This window comes from Achroia grisella, unplaced genomic scaffold (genome assembly GCF_030625045.1).
Source record: "Achroia grisella isolate CSIRO2021 unplaced genomic scaffold, CSIRO_AGI_Agris_v1 utg1064, whole genome shotgun sequence".
NCBI classification, from domain to species: domain Eukaryota; kingdom Metazoa; phylum Arthropoda; class Insecta; order Lepidoptera; family Pyralidae; genus Achroia; species Achroia grisella.
In genome coordinates, this window is record NW_026712568.1 from 952,580 (window position 1) to 970,730 (window position 18,151).

At 34.2% G+C, this 18,151-nt stretch overlaps 1 protein-coding gene across 1 annotated transcript; it reads right to left on the reverse strand.

The window, feature by feature from the left end:
- Positions 1–932: 932 nt before the first annotated feature.
- Positions 933–16,712, reverse strand: LOC131841368 (acetyl-coenzyme A synthetase). The gene is made up of 9 exons (XM_059189688.1): positions 16,354–16,712; positions 8,482–8,677; positions 7,899–8,138; positions 7,568–7,683; positions 6,862–7,054; positions 4,652–4,785; positions 3,250–3,439; positions 2,431–2,620; positions 933–1,385 (listed from the first exon to the last, which is right to left on the reverse strand). The coding sequence occupies exons 1-9, from the start codon at positions 16,653–16,655 to the stop codon at positions 949–951; spliced, it is 1,998 nt and encodes a 665-aa protein (XP_059045671.1). The 5' UTR covers positions 16,656–16,712; the 3' UTR covers positions 933–948.
- Between the last annotated feature and the right edge of the window lie 1,439 nt (positions 16,713–18,151).

Below are 18,151 nucleotides of genomic sequence, written 5' to 3' on the forward strand. Positions count from 1 at the left end.
TCAGTTTATCTTAAAATTGTTTTTTAACCATTTAACTTATCTTTAATTTAGTCTCATCTACCGAAAACCCATATCAAATGAGCGATAATGATCGCATTAAGGTGGTCGGACCTGCCAAACAATAAATAGCAGGTATGGTACTTGACTGTTAAATCGGAATAAATTTTCATAAAACTAAATGATATAACTTTCTCTATAATTTGCTTAATCAGCCGAAATAAATGATAACAATAGATTTTACAATTTATTTGTAGATACAAAATAAGCATAATTTATCAATACTTCGATCAACTGCAATGTTCTATATAATCTCAGCATGTATCATGAAGGTTAGAGGAGGGGTTTAAAATGCTGTTTAAAAACGTGACCTATTTAATGGACGAACCATTACTTCGAGAACTCGTGTTTGAATGTAACCATGCTAAAATTTAATCACACCTGTAAAAATTTCTTATTTTTTACCGTCAACATTATACACATATATAAAACATATACATAGATAAATTTCCAAGTAATAACGCGACCTAATTGCTTTCAAAATTATAAATGTAATTACAATAAAGATCACAACACTTCAATTGTTTACAATTGTGCTGAGCTATGCCTATGTATATAATAAATATTAACCCTACTAATCACCAATCCGACGTACTCCCATTCCCCACATTCATATATTTAAACTCGTTAATGAATCTGTATTTTACAATAAAAACGATTTGAAACACAAACATCAAACTGTTTTGCGCAGTTGCATTATACCAGTAATTTAGAAATGTTTGTTACATTTTTTATTTAAAATGGATTACTGTATGGAAGCGGACGGCTCTTAAAAAAGAAACTCGTTACATGTGCGTTAAACTAAATCATATAAGCCTAATACAAAATTAGGAACAAAACTCCACAATCGATCTAAATAGCCATTCAAATTTCGGTTACTTCTAAATAAAATTATGGCCTGTATTTGAAAAGCTCTGGTATCACTGTTGGGTCCGCTAATGTGGACAGGTCACCTACAGCCTCGTCTCCGAGAGCCACTTTCCTCAGAATTCTGCGCATTATTTTGCCTGACCTAGTCTTTGGTAAACCAGGCGCATACTGAATAACATCAGGAGTTGCAAATGCGCCAATACTCTTCCTCACAAGCTTCTTTAAGCAATCAATCAATTCGTCGTCAAACTTCGCCCCTTCATTCAAAATTATGAAACAGTACAGCGACTCTCCTTTTATAGGGTGGGGTTTAGATACCACAGCAGCTTCTGTGACTCTTGGGTCTTTTGCTAAAACCCCTTCTACTTCAGCCGTGGACATAAGATGTCCGGAAACATTCAGCATGTCATCTATGCGGCCGGTTACCCACAAAAATCCATCTTCGTCTCTTTTGGCACCTATAAAATTCAAAAGGTTCTGAATTAAATCTTAAAGTTAACAATATTTATTTTCATTTACTACTTGACAAATCTAAATAGGGGTGAATGTTTTGCAGTTCATTTGTCTAAGGTGAACTACCTTAGGCAATTTTCGAATATTTTAGACTGAATAAAAAAAGGCAAATATAGCTGGTGATACTAAAGAACACTTCCGCTAGTAGTATATTGTTGTAAATTATTCGACTGTTAAAATACCCATCACTGACCAACTGACATAACTTACGTATATTTCTAGCAGTTAGAATATAACTGCTAGAAATACGAAATTAAGTTTTTTGTTACACTTGTAAACAATGTTTTAATTATCTAAACTGCGTAAAGTTTGCAGTCTGAAGTTAAGTGTTAAGAACATCGTCGTAACTGAATTGAAGAGTAGGTAAGTATATCCCGTGCCACATTACGCATACCATTTCAAAAGCACGGATACCACTTGTAGTGTTTGGGTTAATGAACTGCCAATGCTAATTATATCAAGACTAATATAAATTCAATATTTAAGTAGTTGCATTATTTAGTTGTGCGTTGTCATGTTTTAAATTTAGTGATGTAAGTTTGGTAGACCATCGTTGTAGTATAAAGTGTACAATACTCAGAAATCGTAACAAATATCATAGATAATAGCACTAGTACTGACAGTAGTGATGTTCACTGTATTTATTTCACAGTTTGCTTCTTCGAAATGTTGTATCATTGTGTAATAAATAATAAGTAATTTTCACTTTTGGTTGACTTGGGTTGATATAATTTAACAGTTCACTAGGTATTTGAAATTGATAAATTATTTTTGAAAAAATATGTTCTTATCAAGGGAACAGTAATTTTCATAATCACTTTTTTCGACTAATCACGATTCAATTGTTTATAATGAAACTAGAAAATATAAATTTTATAAAAAAATATAATTGTAACTAACTATAAAAGTAAGTTTTTATAATTGAAGCAACAAGTTAAGTACCCTAATTATATTAAATAATTCATATATGAGAATATCTTATTTACTTACCGTCACCTGTACAGTAATACCCAGGAAACTTTGAGAAGTAGACAGTCTCAAAACGTTCGTGGTCGCCATAAAGAGTCCTCATGATGCCTGGCCAGGGTCTGGAGAACACCAAATATCCTTCACCGGGGCCTTCAATCACCTCCCCGTCTTCGTTCAAAATTCTGGGTTCGACGCCAAAGAATGGAAAACCCTTCACGGAAAGAAGATACTTGATTAACACTTAATAATAAAGAGAACAAAATATCAAAGTACTACTCGTATATAAAATATTAAATAATTGCTTTGATATCAAAATTACATATGTATATTACGTAATAAAGTGAATGAAATTTATCAAGTCGTGGGTTTTGCCGACTACCCAAAATTGTAGACAAAGTAACCGTACTAATGAAGATAGGGTCGGTAACTCGCAAGTGACACCCCTGGTGTCCGGCGACCATGGGCTACGGTAACCGTACCTTTTATCATCAGATGGGCCATACGGCCCAAGTATACACTTGTTTGCCACCATCATAGTATAATAGAAATAACAACAGTATTTGTTTGAGTCTGGGTATAATCATTTTACATATAAGGAAAACCATGAAATATTATATAGGTACTGGCTGTTTATTCGTTAAAATAGAATGCGTTTATCTGTTATAATTTAGTCAAGAAATTAAGCACAAAATAATAGTTTTTAGTTAGTTCATTCTTGGTTCATATTAGATTTTAATAATACTTTCATACTTGTAATCTAATAAATATATAAAGAAGAATGAACCTTTTAAATAAAAAATGCTGGATTACTCCAATATATGTGTATGCCAAATAACTTACTGCTGCTCCCGGCTTCATGGGGGTAGCACCAGGTAGACTAGTGAGAACATGGCCACCAGTCTCGGTCTGCCAGAATGTGTCGACAATGGAGCATCGGCCGCTTCCTATGAGGTGGTAGTACCACAACCACGCCTCCGGGTTTATAGGCTCGCCTACACTGCCCAGGACGCGCAGACTCTTCAAATCATTCCTGGAGTCAAAGCGTTTAGCATTATTTATAGCAACATAAAAAGTCGACATAAATTTTTAATCGATTACTTTTTAAAACTAAGGAAGCTTAAAAGTAAGAACAAAACCCAAATTAGCCTTTATTAGATTACGAATTCGATTCGATACGTTTCTGTCAATTCGTCCTATTATAGTACTAGATTTCGGATATAGTGTCCGACATAGATGTAATTTTGTATGTCTAAAATCGAGAAACTGACTTTACTATTAAAGACGTACGGGTGTTGCATTCTATATTCTAATAAAAGAAATCATATTAGAAAAAAACTTTTGCGTGCAAAAACTGGCAAAGACAGTCCTGACAGGAACTTTGAATAAGAGTGAGCACAATAGATCTAAGAAGGTTGTAGTGCCTTAGCACCTTTAATTATCTTAGAACCTAACAATAGACCAAGACAATCAATAAAAAAACCATTAGCCTGCATGTAATCACAATTACGGCAAAAGATTTCAAAGATATCGCTGTCAAAGTACTATCCTTAGATTTAAGGTATTAAGGTAAGATGGTCGCGGAAGGAAATGTCGAGTGACGAGAGTTTAAAATCTTCATGCGGTGGTCAAACGAAGCGAACTTGATAATGTAGATAAAAATACATAGTACTTTCGTCAACAGTGTGATGTGAGGACGTACAGCATTTAAAATTGGACTTCTAAAGGAGCGGGGCTTGTACCAATACGACTTGTTTAAACTATAATGGTAGTTCTAAATACAACCGAACAAGTCGAAAATATGTAACTTCAATATAGACACGTAAATCAAAACATGCCATTGTATTTGTTGTATTAGAATTTTACGAGTATTTTCCATAATCTAACAATTTTACAACTAGCGAAGTAACGTGTTACGTTTTTTAAGGACAACTTCCTATAATGAGACGTATGCGTGTCTTGTAGTTTAGCATTATCTATTAAATATTGACGCACAATATTCTTAAATACTTACGTCACTCATCTAACTAACACGAGTTGCAGAATAAGATTTGCTATGAGCAGATATTAATGTGCTCAGAAGTGAAGAGTCAAAGCCAAAGTAAAAAGAAAAGTCTAGTCTCACACAGTTGACATGAGTAAATATTTTTATGCTGGGTCGTATTTAGTTTCTGACTGCGTGGCATTGTGTGAATTGTAAAGGTTTATTATTTTTATTAATATTTAGAATTATAAAATTACTCACATCTTAACATAGTGGTCACCGCACTTAGTGAGAGATCTGATAGCAGTAGGTGCAGTGTAGAACTGGTTCACATTGTACTTGTCCACTAAAGACCAATACCGGTCGTTTTCAGGATAGAACGGAGTGCCTTCGAACTGCAACATGCGCATTCATCTTAATATTTTTCGTGACTATATCTGCTTTTTTAGGTAAAAGATAGCCAATGTTCTCATGATATAATTAACTTATATCAAAATTTTAATAAGATTCGTTCAACTTGTATTTGTGATAAACTTGGTACCAAACAAACAGACAAAGAAACACACTTTTATATTAGTAATAATATTAGTTTAAATCCTTTATCTGTACTAATATTTCAAATAAAAAAAAATGTTACCATATTTAGGTTCCAGTTTTTATACTTAAAACAATAATTCAGATTTTATTCCAATGTATAACAAAAAAGTAATATTATTTATGGCGTGTAAACAAAATCGACAAAAGTAAATCCATTCCAACTATTTAACAAAGCAAACATTTATGGATGCAAAGTGAATTAATTTCATATACATACAATAATAGTTGGTACGTCATAGCATATTGCTATTCTCACGTCTGTGTTTTGCTTGGCTACATATCACTGTCGTGAAGATAAGATGTGATGTTGTTTATTGTGTTAGTTCTATTACTTCATTATCTAGATTAGTTCAAAAAATATTCGGCGTCATATGTCGTTGGATGGTAATGATAAAATGATATACATTACAACTATTTAAGACAGTAGAGATAATTAAGAACTAATTAAGTACAATATAACTAGGTACAGTTAAAAAAGGAACTATATATGTTTTGTATATAGCTTAATGATTGTTTATTAGGCAATATATACATATAGATATATTGCATAATACATATAGGTATATATGCTATACACAATTACAATTTATAAATCGTTATACAAGTATATATATTAAAAAATGATAGAACTCAAATACATTATACCAGTAATCCTCTTCAGATTTCGTTTCAGCACAGTTGTCTCAATCTAGTAGTTCGTTGTTACTTTCCATCGTTGCTATTATTCGATCCATGTGGGGGATGATAAAAAACGGATTAGATACAGTACTGAACTCTTTTTTATCATCCCTGTCATTGATACGAATACTTATCGGTTCATCACTTTCTTCATTCAACATTTTTTCTTCACGATGCTGGATAGGGCTCACATTATGACTCGAACTGCTGCTACACATTCTTTTTCGTGGACGGTATAACTAAACTAGACAGGCATATTGCCGTAGTTGGCTGTGGAATGAAGCTAGAAATTGGGCTTTTTATTTGTATCAATACAAAGCTATCATTGCCGTTACCGGTATCAGAACATGTACAAAAAATGTTTGGTACCATCTTAGCAATATTACGAAGTAACTAGCTAAGTGCTAAGCTTAGCTAGCTAAAAGAGCAGCGGCCATTGAGTTACGCTTCACAATGCGTGTATACAAACGTAGCGTCATCAGGTGACCTAGATAACTTCGGTACGCAATTGACGAATAATAATTAGTAAGAAATCTCGAAATATTTTTTTAATTTTTCTGTAAATCTCGAAAGATAGTTTATCGATGTATTTAGACGCAAAACTTGGTAATCGAGGTCTCCTTTAGCACTATTACAATTGGCAGCGAAATTGGCTGAGCTATACTCTCTCACTGTTCTTGTCGAGGTCTCTATTTTTTATTTTTTACAATTTATTTCTGCTTTTTATTAACATAATAATATGTAAATAGATAATATACATTTGTATGAATATAAAGCGCATTTTATGTTTAATAAAAATAACTGAAACATAATGTTATCTCACGGAAATAACGGCAGTTGACATCTGATGTGGTCACCAGGTCATATGGTGATAACACCAAAATAATTATTTTTTCAGTAGGTAATGAGATTTAGGTAAACTTGATAGAGGTGATTAATGACATTGGATATAATAACAAAGTATGTATAACACTCGTATAGTACCAAGTAGCCGAATTAATCTAATGTAGTGAATTAATTGTGTCTTTTGACTCTATTGCCTTATTATATAGATATTGACATGAATATTATGACATGTTATGACATAGACATATTATGACAGACACAGACATTATCTAAAATTAACTACATGTAGTAATGTCATAATGAAATAAAATAATAAAACAAAATAATTAAATTATTGTTGGTTTACTTACAATAACAGATGTTGCGCCATTCGCCAAAGGTCCATAGACAACATACGTGTGTCCAGTAATCCAGCCAACATCAGCGGTGCACCAGAAGACGTCGTTGCCACGGTAGTCGAATACATACCGAAAGGTAGCGGTAGCATAGAGAAGGTACCCAGCCGTAGTATGCAACACTCCTTTTGGTTTACCAGTGGATCCACTATAAAAATAAGCCCATTACAAAATAATTAAATGAAATGGGTTCTAACAAATAATTATCCAGCATATTTGTCAATAACAATATTTCATTACTACGTCACATTCTCTAATTTAATTGTATATTGAAAATAAATTTACTTTTCTACTTCATTGATTTCTCATCGCATCACAGTTCTTGACATTAGAAACTATTGTACTATGGTATAATTTAATAATATCTCAGTCTACAAATGAAAACAACGACCAAATAAGTTAATTGCAGCATAGTTAATGTCTAATGTTTTAATAATAATTACGGTATTACGCAGTCTTCGTTTTGGCAAATTTTATCAGAAATCAAGTCTAGGAAATGATATTAGATATTTTCCATGAGTCATCATTATTATGTCACTAAACTTGACACCTATTACACGTAACAACATCTAAGAGCGAAGTACGATATAAAATCAAAGATTAGTCCACTTTTTTTTACAAAATCATCATGGAGATTTAACCCGAAATAAAGTGCAATTACCTGGTGTATAACATGAATAGCGGATCTTCTGCGTCCATCCACTCTGGAGAACAGATAGTAGACTGCCCTTCCACCAGGTCGTGCCACCACACGTCACGAATTGGATTCCAATGGAACTGTAGCATTAGAGGTATATACATGTATATGTAGCATAGCTAATGAAGTAATCGAATAACTTGTTCCGGATAGCGGAGGTATGGGTATGTATCAAATTGGAGGACAACATGGAACAAATTGGGATGTATTTGATATTATATAAATTATTTATTGTTTTGAAGCTGTGTGTATCCGATCGCATATAAAAAAATTGTAGGATGTGAAATATACTTGCCATATCGTTATAGTCATCAGGTAATTCACCACAAGGCGTGACCCTGTCTAGATGGGATACTACAATGCACATCGAAACTAAGTGATTATGTTGACGCTTCGACTTTTCTATAGCTTCACTGCAAATGTTCTTCAAAATAAGAAGCTTTTCTCCACGCCAGGCGCCATCTGCCGTCACTACCATCTTCGCTTTGCAGGCGGCTATTCGTTCAGCCAGTGAGTCAGAAGAAAAACCAGCGAACTAAAAGCAATGAAAAACTAAAGTAATCTATCAAATTTATAACTTTTTTTTTATTTATAAAAAAATATACACTCTATTTGATCTTGAACTAATATTTAGTATTGTTTTATTACTATTGTTTACATATACATTTCTATTTCGTACCTACTACCGGGCGTGGGAGATCATAGCCTGTCGAGAAGAAGACATGAATCTACAAGTACTATTTTAATTTTCATTTAAGTAGATACGTACCAACTTCTGTTTCTTTGCAAAACATAATATCACGTTACCGATAATGCCAATGACAATTAATATATGAGTGCATCAAATTATTAATCGTAGGAATATTGCAAGTTCTTACCACCACGGAATGTATGGCACCAATTCTAGCGCAGGCCAGCATGCATACAACTGTTTCCAAAATCATTGGCATGTAGACGGCAATCCGATCTCCTTTGCCCACACCACTTTCTCGTAGTGCATTGGCGAACTGGCATACTCGGTCCATCAGCTTCTTATATGTCACCCGGCTGTAGTCATCAGGGTGGTTACCTTCCCTGCAAATTACATATTCTTATTTATCTACCCATATTACACTTCCAATTTCTTCTTTCTTCTCAATTTATCAATTACGTTTATTACAAAATTATGACATTGTACATAGATTACATGTGTGTATTCAATGTAGGTGTGTATGTGTCTTCTCATATATATAGGTATATGTATGTAATTTTTGGATAATATTCAATCTTACCAAAAACGGTATTATATATTTATCATTATCTAGGTATAGGAAGGAATATATGTAGAAACAGGACAGAACTATCTGTATATTTTCATCTCTTTGTTCTCGATCATATGTATTGAAAACATAATGGTATATATTAAGAATATGTTTTAACGTGAGTCTTTCATGTCAATTAATTACTTCATTGATCAAATTATACATTTCAAGAAAACCAAATTTCAGGATTATTAACTGAACGATACTTTTATTTAATATTTTGATTTTGAATTAATTATTTTAATTGCTAATGAGATTAAGTTTGCGCCAACACTGCCACCCCATAAGCATGGCCTAAATTGGGTATGAACATAAATGAGTGCGGATTGAGTAAAATAAAATTAATAGTATAAATTTGCTAACTCAAAAATTAACTAATCTAATACTATTTTATTATAGTAATTAGTATGAAATAGAAATAACGTTATGACGAAATACGATACGATACAACGAAAGTGAATATCAAAATACGTAACAAACTCATAGTAGTTGTGAAATTTTATTACGGAATTGAGCATGCTCTGATTATTTAGACATAATTAGATTAGTGCTTTCTGGCTGCTTACGTTCCATAATTTTTTAGATGCACACATGAAATTTTATTTTGAGGAATCTTTCATAGATTTGTGAGATAATGGCGAGTTTATAGAAGTATTTTATATAGTTTATTTATACAATAAAAAATAACAGTATGTTACTGGAACTGGACAACATCAATCTGCATATTATGCAGACCTACCTAGTCCCTACCAGGGCCGAGAGAATAGAGATTTATTGTTTCAATCAAATTCGATCGGTTTAGGTTAAGCCTTATAATAAAAATAGTAAAGTTCACTTAAATATTACTCTACTCGTACTGAATAGTCGTCTGTAATGGATGTCGCGGGTATTACTATATATTAAATTTAAAATTTGTTGTTTTTATTTCAAAGATAAATAAGCCAACACGGACTAAATTTTTTCAAGGGGCTACGATTTTGATTTTAGTCCGTATTGGCCACTTACTTTTTCTTACAGTACAAGGTCGTGGATTATTTACATTTTGGGGCACTGTTACACTAGGGGGATGTAATTTTATTAACTATTTGTTCTTTGTATTGTGTACAATCAGAAGTGAAACCGGGGGGTCCTTTAAAGCCTGTGGCTCGCAGCATTTGCTATTCGTGCTAACCTAATCCGGCGCAGATACATCCATACTTCCCCTCCGATCGAACCCCCGACCAATTCAAACGGGGTTCGATATTACGACGGCTTGAGCCGAGGTTGGAACCCCTAGCAGTGCCCTCAGACTAAAGTCATATCCGTCAGGCGGAAGTTGGCCTTCAGCCGCTCCGTAAGACCTTCCGCGGGTTTGTAGTGCTATCTGCACTCGCCCGGTGAAGCTGTAAAGGCCAGCTACGGCCAACAGCATTAGAGTAGTCCGAAAAAAATATATCCATGAGCTTACCAGAGTTCAACTAAGTACGAGTAGGTATCTAACTCAGATTACACTTGCGGTACGTTGTTTACAGTTTTTTTGCTGGCGTCCAAAATATAATGGATATATGCATACATGATTCATTTACACAATCACAAGGTCAGTAGTGATTTCAATATCAATATTACCTACTTTCACTTCATACTAATTAAGAATATTTTTTCTGTACGACATAGTCAAAGTACTCTACAATATACAGATATATATGAATTCTGTCCGCCTATATTTGAAATTAGTTTGACGGGATAACAATCATAAATGTTAAAATAATATAATAAGATTCATTGTTAATCAATAATAATTTAATATTACTAATTTTAATACTTTTTTAAATCCAAGCTCTAATAAGTACAAGGGGGTTTTCCTGTAAATGCAAAGGAATCATTTACTATGTAGGTACTACCTACTTGCCTTGTTGCATTCGTAATTGTATGTAGCAAGGTAAACTCGAGGTTTTCTGACCAATTGAAGGCAGTTAACTCGTATTTGTACTTGATGTCGTGTCACTACAAAATTGGAAATTATTAAGTTCCTACGAGAAAAATGATTTAGTATGCTTATAATAAGTAAAAAATTGGCCTAGTCGTCACAAAGTATCTCATTATGTAAGAAACAAGGTAATTTTAAATTTAATTTTTGAATTTTAAACGTTTGTAAAGTAATCACTGGCAGAATAGACATAGCATACCGGCAACTAACACGGGGATGCTTTGTAAAGCTATTTTTTTATATCAAGGTGTCAGTAACTTATTTGCTATTCCAATGTAATTAGGTATAAAAAAGCAAACTTAAATAAGTCATGTTTCGTTTTCGTCTATTCTAGGTCGATTTTGATTATTACTTTTATTTATCAAAATATTCAACCGTTTGTCCCGTATATAAGTACAAACGGTTGAAAATTTTGACTTCGTTCTGTTTAAACAAATACTATTGAAATTAGGATTATATTTTTCATTATTCTTTTATTAATATTTTAATAGTTATCAGAATTAGCTAATGTTAAAAAAAATTATGTTTGGACTATACCTAATATTTTTCAACAAACAATTAATAGGTAATATGACATTTTTACATATGTATGGAAGATATAGTCGACCTATCCTACATAAACACACATATAAGTGTGAAGCCCTACACGTCTACCTACGCCGCGCTATACACAACGCTGTGAATAGAGGTACCTTGTATTTTCAAATAAAACGAAATCGCCATAAATATCATGATTTAAATTAAACTACTTAAAGTAATTCTGATTCAAATAGCGTATATGACCAATCTTTTTCCAAACAGCAGGAAAGTCATATTAAGAGATGTTACTACAGCGATTACTGATCGCAATAATGGATGCGTGAACTGATAACCGTTGATCATTGTCACGAGTCAAAAACAACAGGGTCGAAGTCTCGCAAAAAATATTAAAACGAATTTAGATTTCAACTTTGTAATCTTTTAAAGATAATATTAACTGTTTAAAGTTTACTTATTGTACTTGGGTTCAATGTTTCACATATTTATTTATACCTACGATTGTTAACCGGATAAGTGACTCTCAAGTTATAAACACAACGCACCGACAGAGAGACAGACTACACTCTCGTTAGGAAACTAAGAATTTTCAACCGGCCCCAAATAGATTTTGTCTTTATTTTCCTCTGTGTATGATACATGTTAAATTTGTTATGGTTATAACATTATAGGCAAGTAAATATTATTTATGATCAATAAATAATATTTACTTGGTTGAATACTAATAAAAATTGTTTAACGAGGTCGTGAAACCTTACTTATGCTATTCGTACATATTAGACGGAATGAATAAAGTCGGAGTCGAGCGACGTCTCCGATGTACATTCAGTACATATGTGACCGATCACACTGCACAGATTTCACCTGGCTAAAAACTATATACAATGTTTCACATATTATTTGTACTATACTCATTGCTTAATCTATACATATAAATAAAATTGGAGTGTCTGTTTGTAATATTGAAATAATCTTTTTTTACTACATGCGTATATAAATACGGTACATACACCAAAATAACATATTTTTTTTTTAATTTTGTCTGTCTGTCTGTTTGTTCCAGCTAATCTCTGAAATGGATCTGAACTCTGCACCCATTTTGACGGGATTTTTTTGGCAGCTAGCTGTAAAATAGTAATTTAAGCTCCTTTTATTCTAGAAAAATAAATTCCACGCGTGTGATTTCGCGGGTACAACTAGTCAATAATAAAAATGACTATATTAATTAGCAATTATACTAATGTATGAAAATTAGATGTCCTATATGAATAAAAAATATTAACTTTGATTTTAGTTGAAAATTAAAATTAAAATTACAATTGAAAACAAGATTCAATTGCTTACGCACTGAGAATTGACTGATCTACATAAATGGCAACTGATCCAGTTTGTAAATTGAAATAGAAACGGGATCTACCCCTAGATATAAATAAGTCGAGAAAAGTATACATACAAGTCACTCACCTTTTGCTCGAAAATCATATATCGATGATTGACGATCAACGTCAATGATTAAAGCTATACTATGCTTTCTTCCATAAGCGAACGCCATTTAATAGTTGTAAAGGTAAATATAGAAATTCTATCCCACTCCGCCCAATCGCAACCAACAACCAAACCCGCTTATAGTCAGTAGTTGACTATGCGCCGCCCGAGGCATGTTCTTATTGATCCCGACGGTTCCCGACGACCCCACAAAGGTTAGAAGGGAGAGGGACCTACCCTCTCCCTCCTAACCTCCCTAAGGGTCCACCCGTTCGTCCCTACCACGCCATCCCACAAACACACGACGCCATCCTCGCAGGCGAGAACGACGACCTCTACGACACCACCCAGCGTAATCAACAAAGCGCCTACGCGCCTGCGCGCTTTGTTGATTACGCTGCGCACCCGGACGCGCAGCACCAGAGCTCCCGGTCGCCCTCCCGATCGATCCCCCGTCTAATTCCACCCCAGGTCGAACCACAGCGGTGCCCTCAAAATGACATTCAGACATTTTGAGGGCAAAAATTTCTATTTAGACTTTTAAAATGTTAAATTGGGGTTTCAATATATAATGATGTGCGTAAGCGTTTTAAAAAAACCGATTGTTTAAGCATATTGAGGTGTAATAATGTTCACTAATATAATTTGACTTGCAGAATAGATTGGACGATAAAAAAAAATTTAAACATTGTATCTTATTCTAAACAGATGTTTTTGAAACCCTTATGCTACTTAGTGACTCATATCACACCTGTTTCAAGACTGATAAGGTCTTTAAAAAAATTTTCGTTTTAAGGTCTGTGGGGGTTACCCTTCTTAAGAATCAGACTATATTTTGTATAAAATACATATAAGTTGGTCTCTGGTTATAAAAACATAAATATATAATATGAAATCTGCGAGATTAAGTTTTAAAATATATATATAGTGTACTGTAGAGTGTATGTAAAAGCGTTATATGTAGTACCTACGAGTACATGCTCGTACCTACATGTATTATTCTTATAGTATTCATATTAATTATTATCTATGTAAATATATCGCAGTGCAAATATAAACGGCTAATAAAACAATTCACAAGTACTCTTAGGTAGTTGTAGTTTTTCATATAATAGGTTCATATAAGTACCTAAATATAATAGATACAGATATATATGTGTGTGTAGAAATACATATAACCTCTTTTTATGAAGAAACACTGCCACCCAGTTATGTAATGTATTAGATGATAGATGTAATACATGATGATGAGAAGAAGTGATGATCATGAGAAGCAGATCGGATGCCACGACAGCAGAATATCTACCACATATACAGGGTTAGTCGTTAAGGGTACAGACTCATATCAAGCCAGTCACGTTAGGCTGTCGGACCATGGAAGGCCATGCTCCTATATAAGGCCAATTATTAAATATTTTTAAACCTTCTATAAACTGCGCAAACTCTTTGTTTTTAACTTTGTTTCCTAGTGAATGTGGTTCAGTATAATGTGTACTTTATTTGGGTTTTGTCATGGAATATCCTTTACGGCTAACCCTGTAGATCCATAGTGTTCTACCAAATAAAATGTACGGATCTGGCCCAAATGTACGATAAGGCAACGCCCAACCGAAACTATTATGTCATGTAAAAAAGAGAAATGGCATTCCGTTCTCACTTAGCTGTATGACGTGTTCCGAGCTACTATGAAGACCAAAGCAATCGCAACTAACAGTAACTCTTTCGCCATAACGTTACATAACATTACGATTATATGCCAAAAAATACGATTATGTATTCTTTTGACAAATTAAACTGCCCTTAACGGCCTTAACCTTAAAAATAATGAAAATAAATTCACCACCAGTAATATTTTGGTTGATAATTTGAAACCGGTCTTTTATTTTCATTGTATCTTAAAAATATACGTTGTAGTAGCCTATATTATTATGACAACATCGTCCATTGCAGAAAATTGAAGTTTATTCTCGCGCAAATTACGCAATAACGCACGCCTGTGAGCCGCTAGCAACCATCGATTTCCTGCATAACTTCCAATCCTCCCCCTACCCGCAAAGACCACCCCACGTTGCATTTGATGTATGCCCCCCTTCTCCCGTCTGGGAGTCTATGTCTATAATACAAATCTTGTACCTGTAACATTATCGATTTCCCCCCTGTCGCAGTCGCAGTGCGCACCCTCCGCTGCACTTATGGCTTACAGACAGGGGTGAGGGGAACATCCCTCACCCCTGTCTGGGAGGCTATACATCTGTCTATAGGATCCCAGACAGAAAAGGTGGGGGATGGACGAAATCAATACTTAGAGCTCAAGTAGGTACCTATCTACCTACAGCGCGATTTCGTACCGTTTCAAGACAAAGAGTAGATTCTTTGTTCATAGTAAAATTTATGTACCTACCTAATTATATTATTATAAGTAATCAACTGAACGATCTATCGAACATTTGTGAGTAGGTAAGTATTTTAATTTCATATTTAATCAAAATATTAAGTAACTTAGTGTCATATAAAATGCATAATCCGTTTTATAGGAGATTTATTATATATCTTTTAGTTATATTCCTATTCCGTATCCGGTAATCAATACAAGGATTTAAAAAAAAATTACAATGTTTTTTTTATATTATTTGCATAATTAAAAAAATATGCCTAATCATTGAGTTTTGCCAATCATACTTATTAGATCGGCATCGCGCACGTGACGTGCCTCGACACCGTCATCGTTTACCATAAAAAAGCATGAGACGTAAAATGTAGGACTATTTCTGTTATAATGTTCTATAAGAAAGTACGCTTGCAAATTTTTACAGAAAGGAATATTTAATTATCCTGCGCTAGCTAAGTCTTGTACCTGAGAATATTACATATGTCTTTACCAAAGAGTTACAATTGTACTGTAAAAAGTCAAACATAGGTAATTTACTAAAGTTACTGGTCACAAATACCTACTTACTCCGCATTAATGTATAATGAGCGCATCAAATTATAACACTTAAATGTAATCAACATCAAGTGTGTGCTAACGAAGGTATCTCTACCTATGTAGCAGGTTGTGGGAAATTATTATTATTGAAATTATTTATTTTACAGCTACTAAGTGTAAGTAATTGTATTAATATCTTGATGAGAATTGTATTAATAATATAATACCTATTTACATTTTAAACGTAATTGAAAAGATGATTAAAGGTGCCTATCGAATAAAACTATACTCAATTTAAACGAAATCCACTCGCTCGGCTAATTAAATCCAATTATTATTATGACATGATCGATGTTGAGATGAATTAATGCATTACATAATCATATGTCGCCTGTACCTGTATTATAACTGCTATACCAATATAGGTAAAATGTTATATACTACAGGGAAAATCAATATTTCGCGCGCCGTCTCAGTGCTGCATACGCTCAGCTGGATATTGATTCATGGCAGTATATATGATGCGACTACTTACCAGTAATATGCGATCTTGTCCCCATTTCCGTTTCTTACGTTGCGATCTAGAAGGTTAAAGCTAATGTTGGTTTCAGCACCTTCCATGCATTTAACAAAAATGCTCCCTTTACTAATATCGAAATTGTATCTGAGAAAATTGCCCGTCTGTGGACGTTTTTGCCAATAAAACTCCTTCACGATGTCAGACCAAAATGTCTCTGGGTCTTCTAAAGACTTTTCGTGCATCTCTTTATATTTCTCAAAAGATGGTACACGGGAGTTTTCGACAACATGGTCAGACGGTTGATAAACGCGCGACATCGCGTATGTTTGCGTTGTGAAACAGCGCTCCTACGAATGTCTTCTAACAACGGAGCACTCGCGCAAACTGACCGAACGACTGGAATGAAGTGAGTCTCCTCTTGATTGAATGAATGGAAACTGGGTGGATTAAGTAAACAGGGTTGTCAACTACGCAGGGTTTACAAGATTTTTGTTCTTCGGTACCATATCTGTACGAAAATTTTACCTCGTCAATAACTTTTATTTTTCTATCAAATATTAGTTTTCCCGACCCACTTTAGGTAGTGTGAACTACTTAGTCTAACTGACAAAAGATAGGGAGGCAATAATGTGGATCAGTGACCATATTGTCAGCACATCAGGTAGAAATCCATTTGATCCTTTCTGGATACCTCTGGGGTTTTTCCTAGTGAATTCATCCATGAATGACTTCATGGTCGTTTGGTCCTCGTGGTATATCATCTTCTATTAGTGCCACCATGCTATCAGGTTCCTCATATCACCTTACTTAGTATATCTTATCTAAGTCTTCAATTGTAAGTGTCGATAGAAGGCAGTGAAATAACAAGGTATAGAGGCTTAACATTTTAATCCAGTTCTTCGGAACAACGATGTAAGACTGGTACCTTTACACATCATAATATCATGTTCATGGTGCAGTTCATGCAGAATGGCATATACGATAAGGTGAGCTGTCAGGTTGCTTGCTATGTCATTGATTAGAAAACCTAACTATCGCAATTTAGTTCTTGTCATAATATTATGTCGGTGTACGAGATAAAAGAGTGAAATTGTGAATGTATTCACACGAAGCAAATATTTTAAGTTTGACAACCCTGTAGGTGATGTTGGCTCGACTCACCGTTCAATAAATGTGAACATACAATGAACGATCTGACCGGTTCAGCGTCGCTTGCTATCGACCGACGCGCGCAAGTGACGCTCACATAAAATACAATACGCGTGCGTAATGACCCTTTCGCGCATGAACTTTGACAATCTATATCGATCTACATCCTCAGACGATGTCTATAAGATTGCTTTACACCTTAAAATATATGTATATGTGATGACAAAGAATTTCTTTTTTTTTTAATCAAATATAATGGAATGCTGAACACGCCTGAGTTAACGGCATGAAGTCAGGTTCTTGGTGAATTCATCACAATGTTGTGATGAATTCACTAGAAATTAATCACAATGGTTTCCAGTGTTCCACGTGGAGCTATTTTTAATGCGCAAACGGTTTAAAATGGCAGGGTACCATTGGGGGATGATAAGATGAACATGAGGTCGGTTCAGTTAGTCCTTCGTGACAAATTCACGAGAAATTTATCATGATGGTTTCCAGGGGGAACTGCGTGGTGGTCAACCTGGCATACATTGTTACCAATGGGGACATCAGTTCACATTTTATACTAGCTTCCCCTCACCACGTGGTAGTCAACTTCACATAAAAAGTTGTTTGTAATGGGATCAAAAGTCGCCTTGACTATCAATCCGTCAATGAATTA

Bases quoted from the DNA above. Each gene is read 5' to 3' on its own strand.
- LOC131841368 (XM_059189688.1), bottom strand. From the start codon at position 16,655: ATGTCGCGCGTTTATCAACCGTCTGACCATGTTGTCGAAAACTCCCGT. The intron at 7,055-7,567 runs GTAATTGCACTT...TTATTTTTATAG, and splicing joins CTATTCATGTTATACACCAG to TGGATCCACTGGTAAACCAA. The intron at 2,621-3,249 runs GTAAGTTATTTG...CTTTCCGTGAAG, and splicing joins CCATGAAGCCGGGAGCAGCA to GGTTTTCCATTCTTTGGCGT.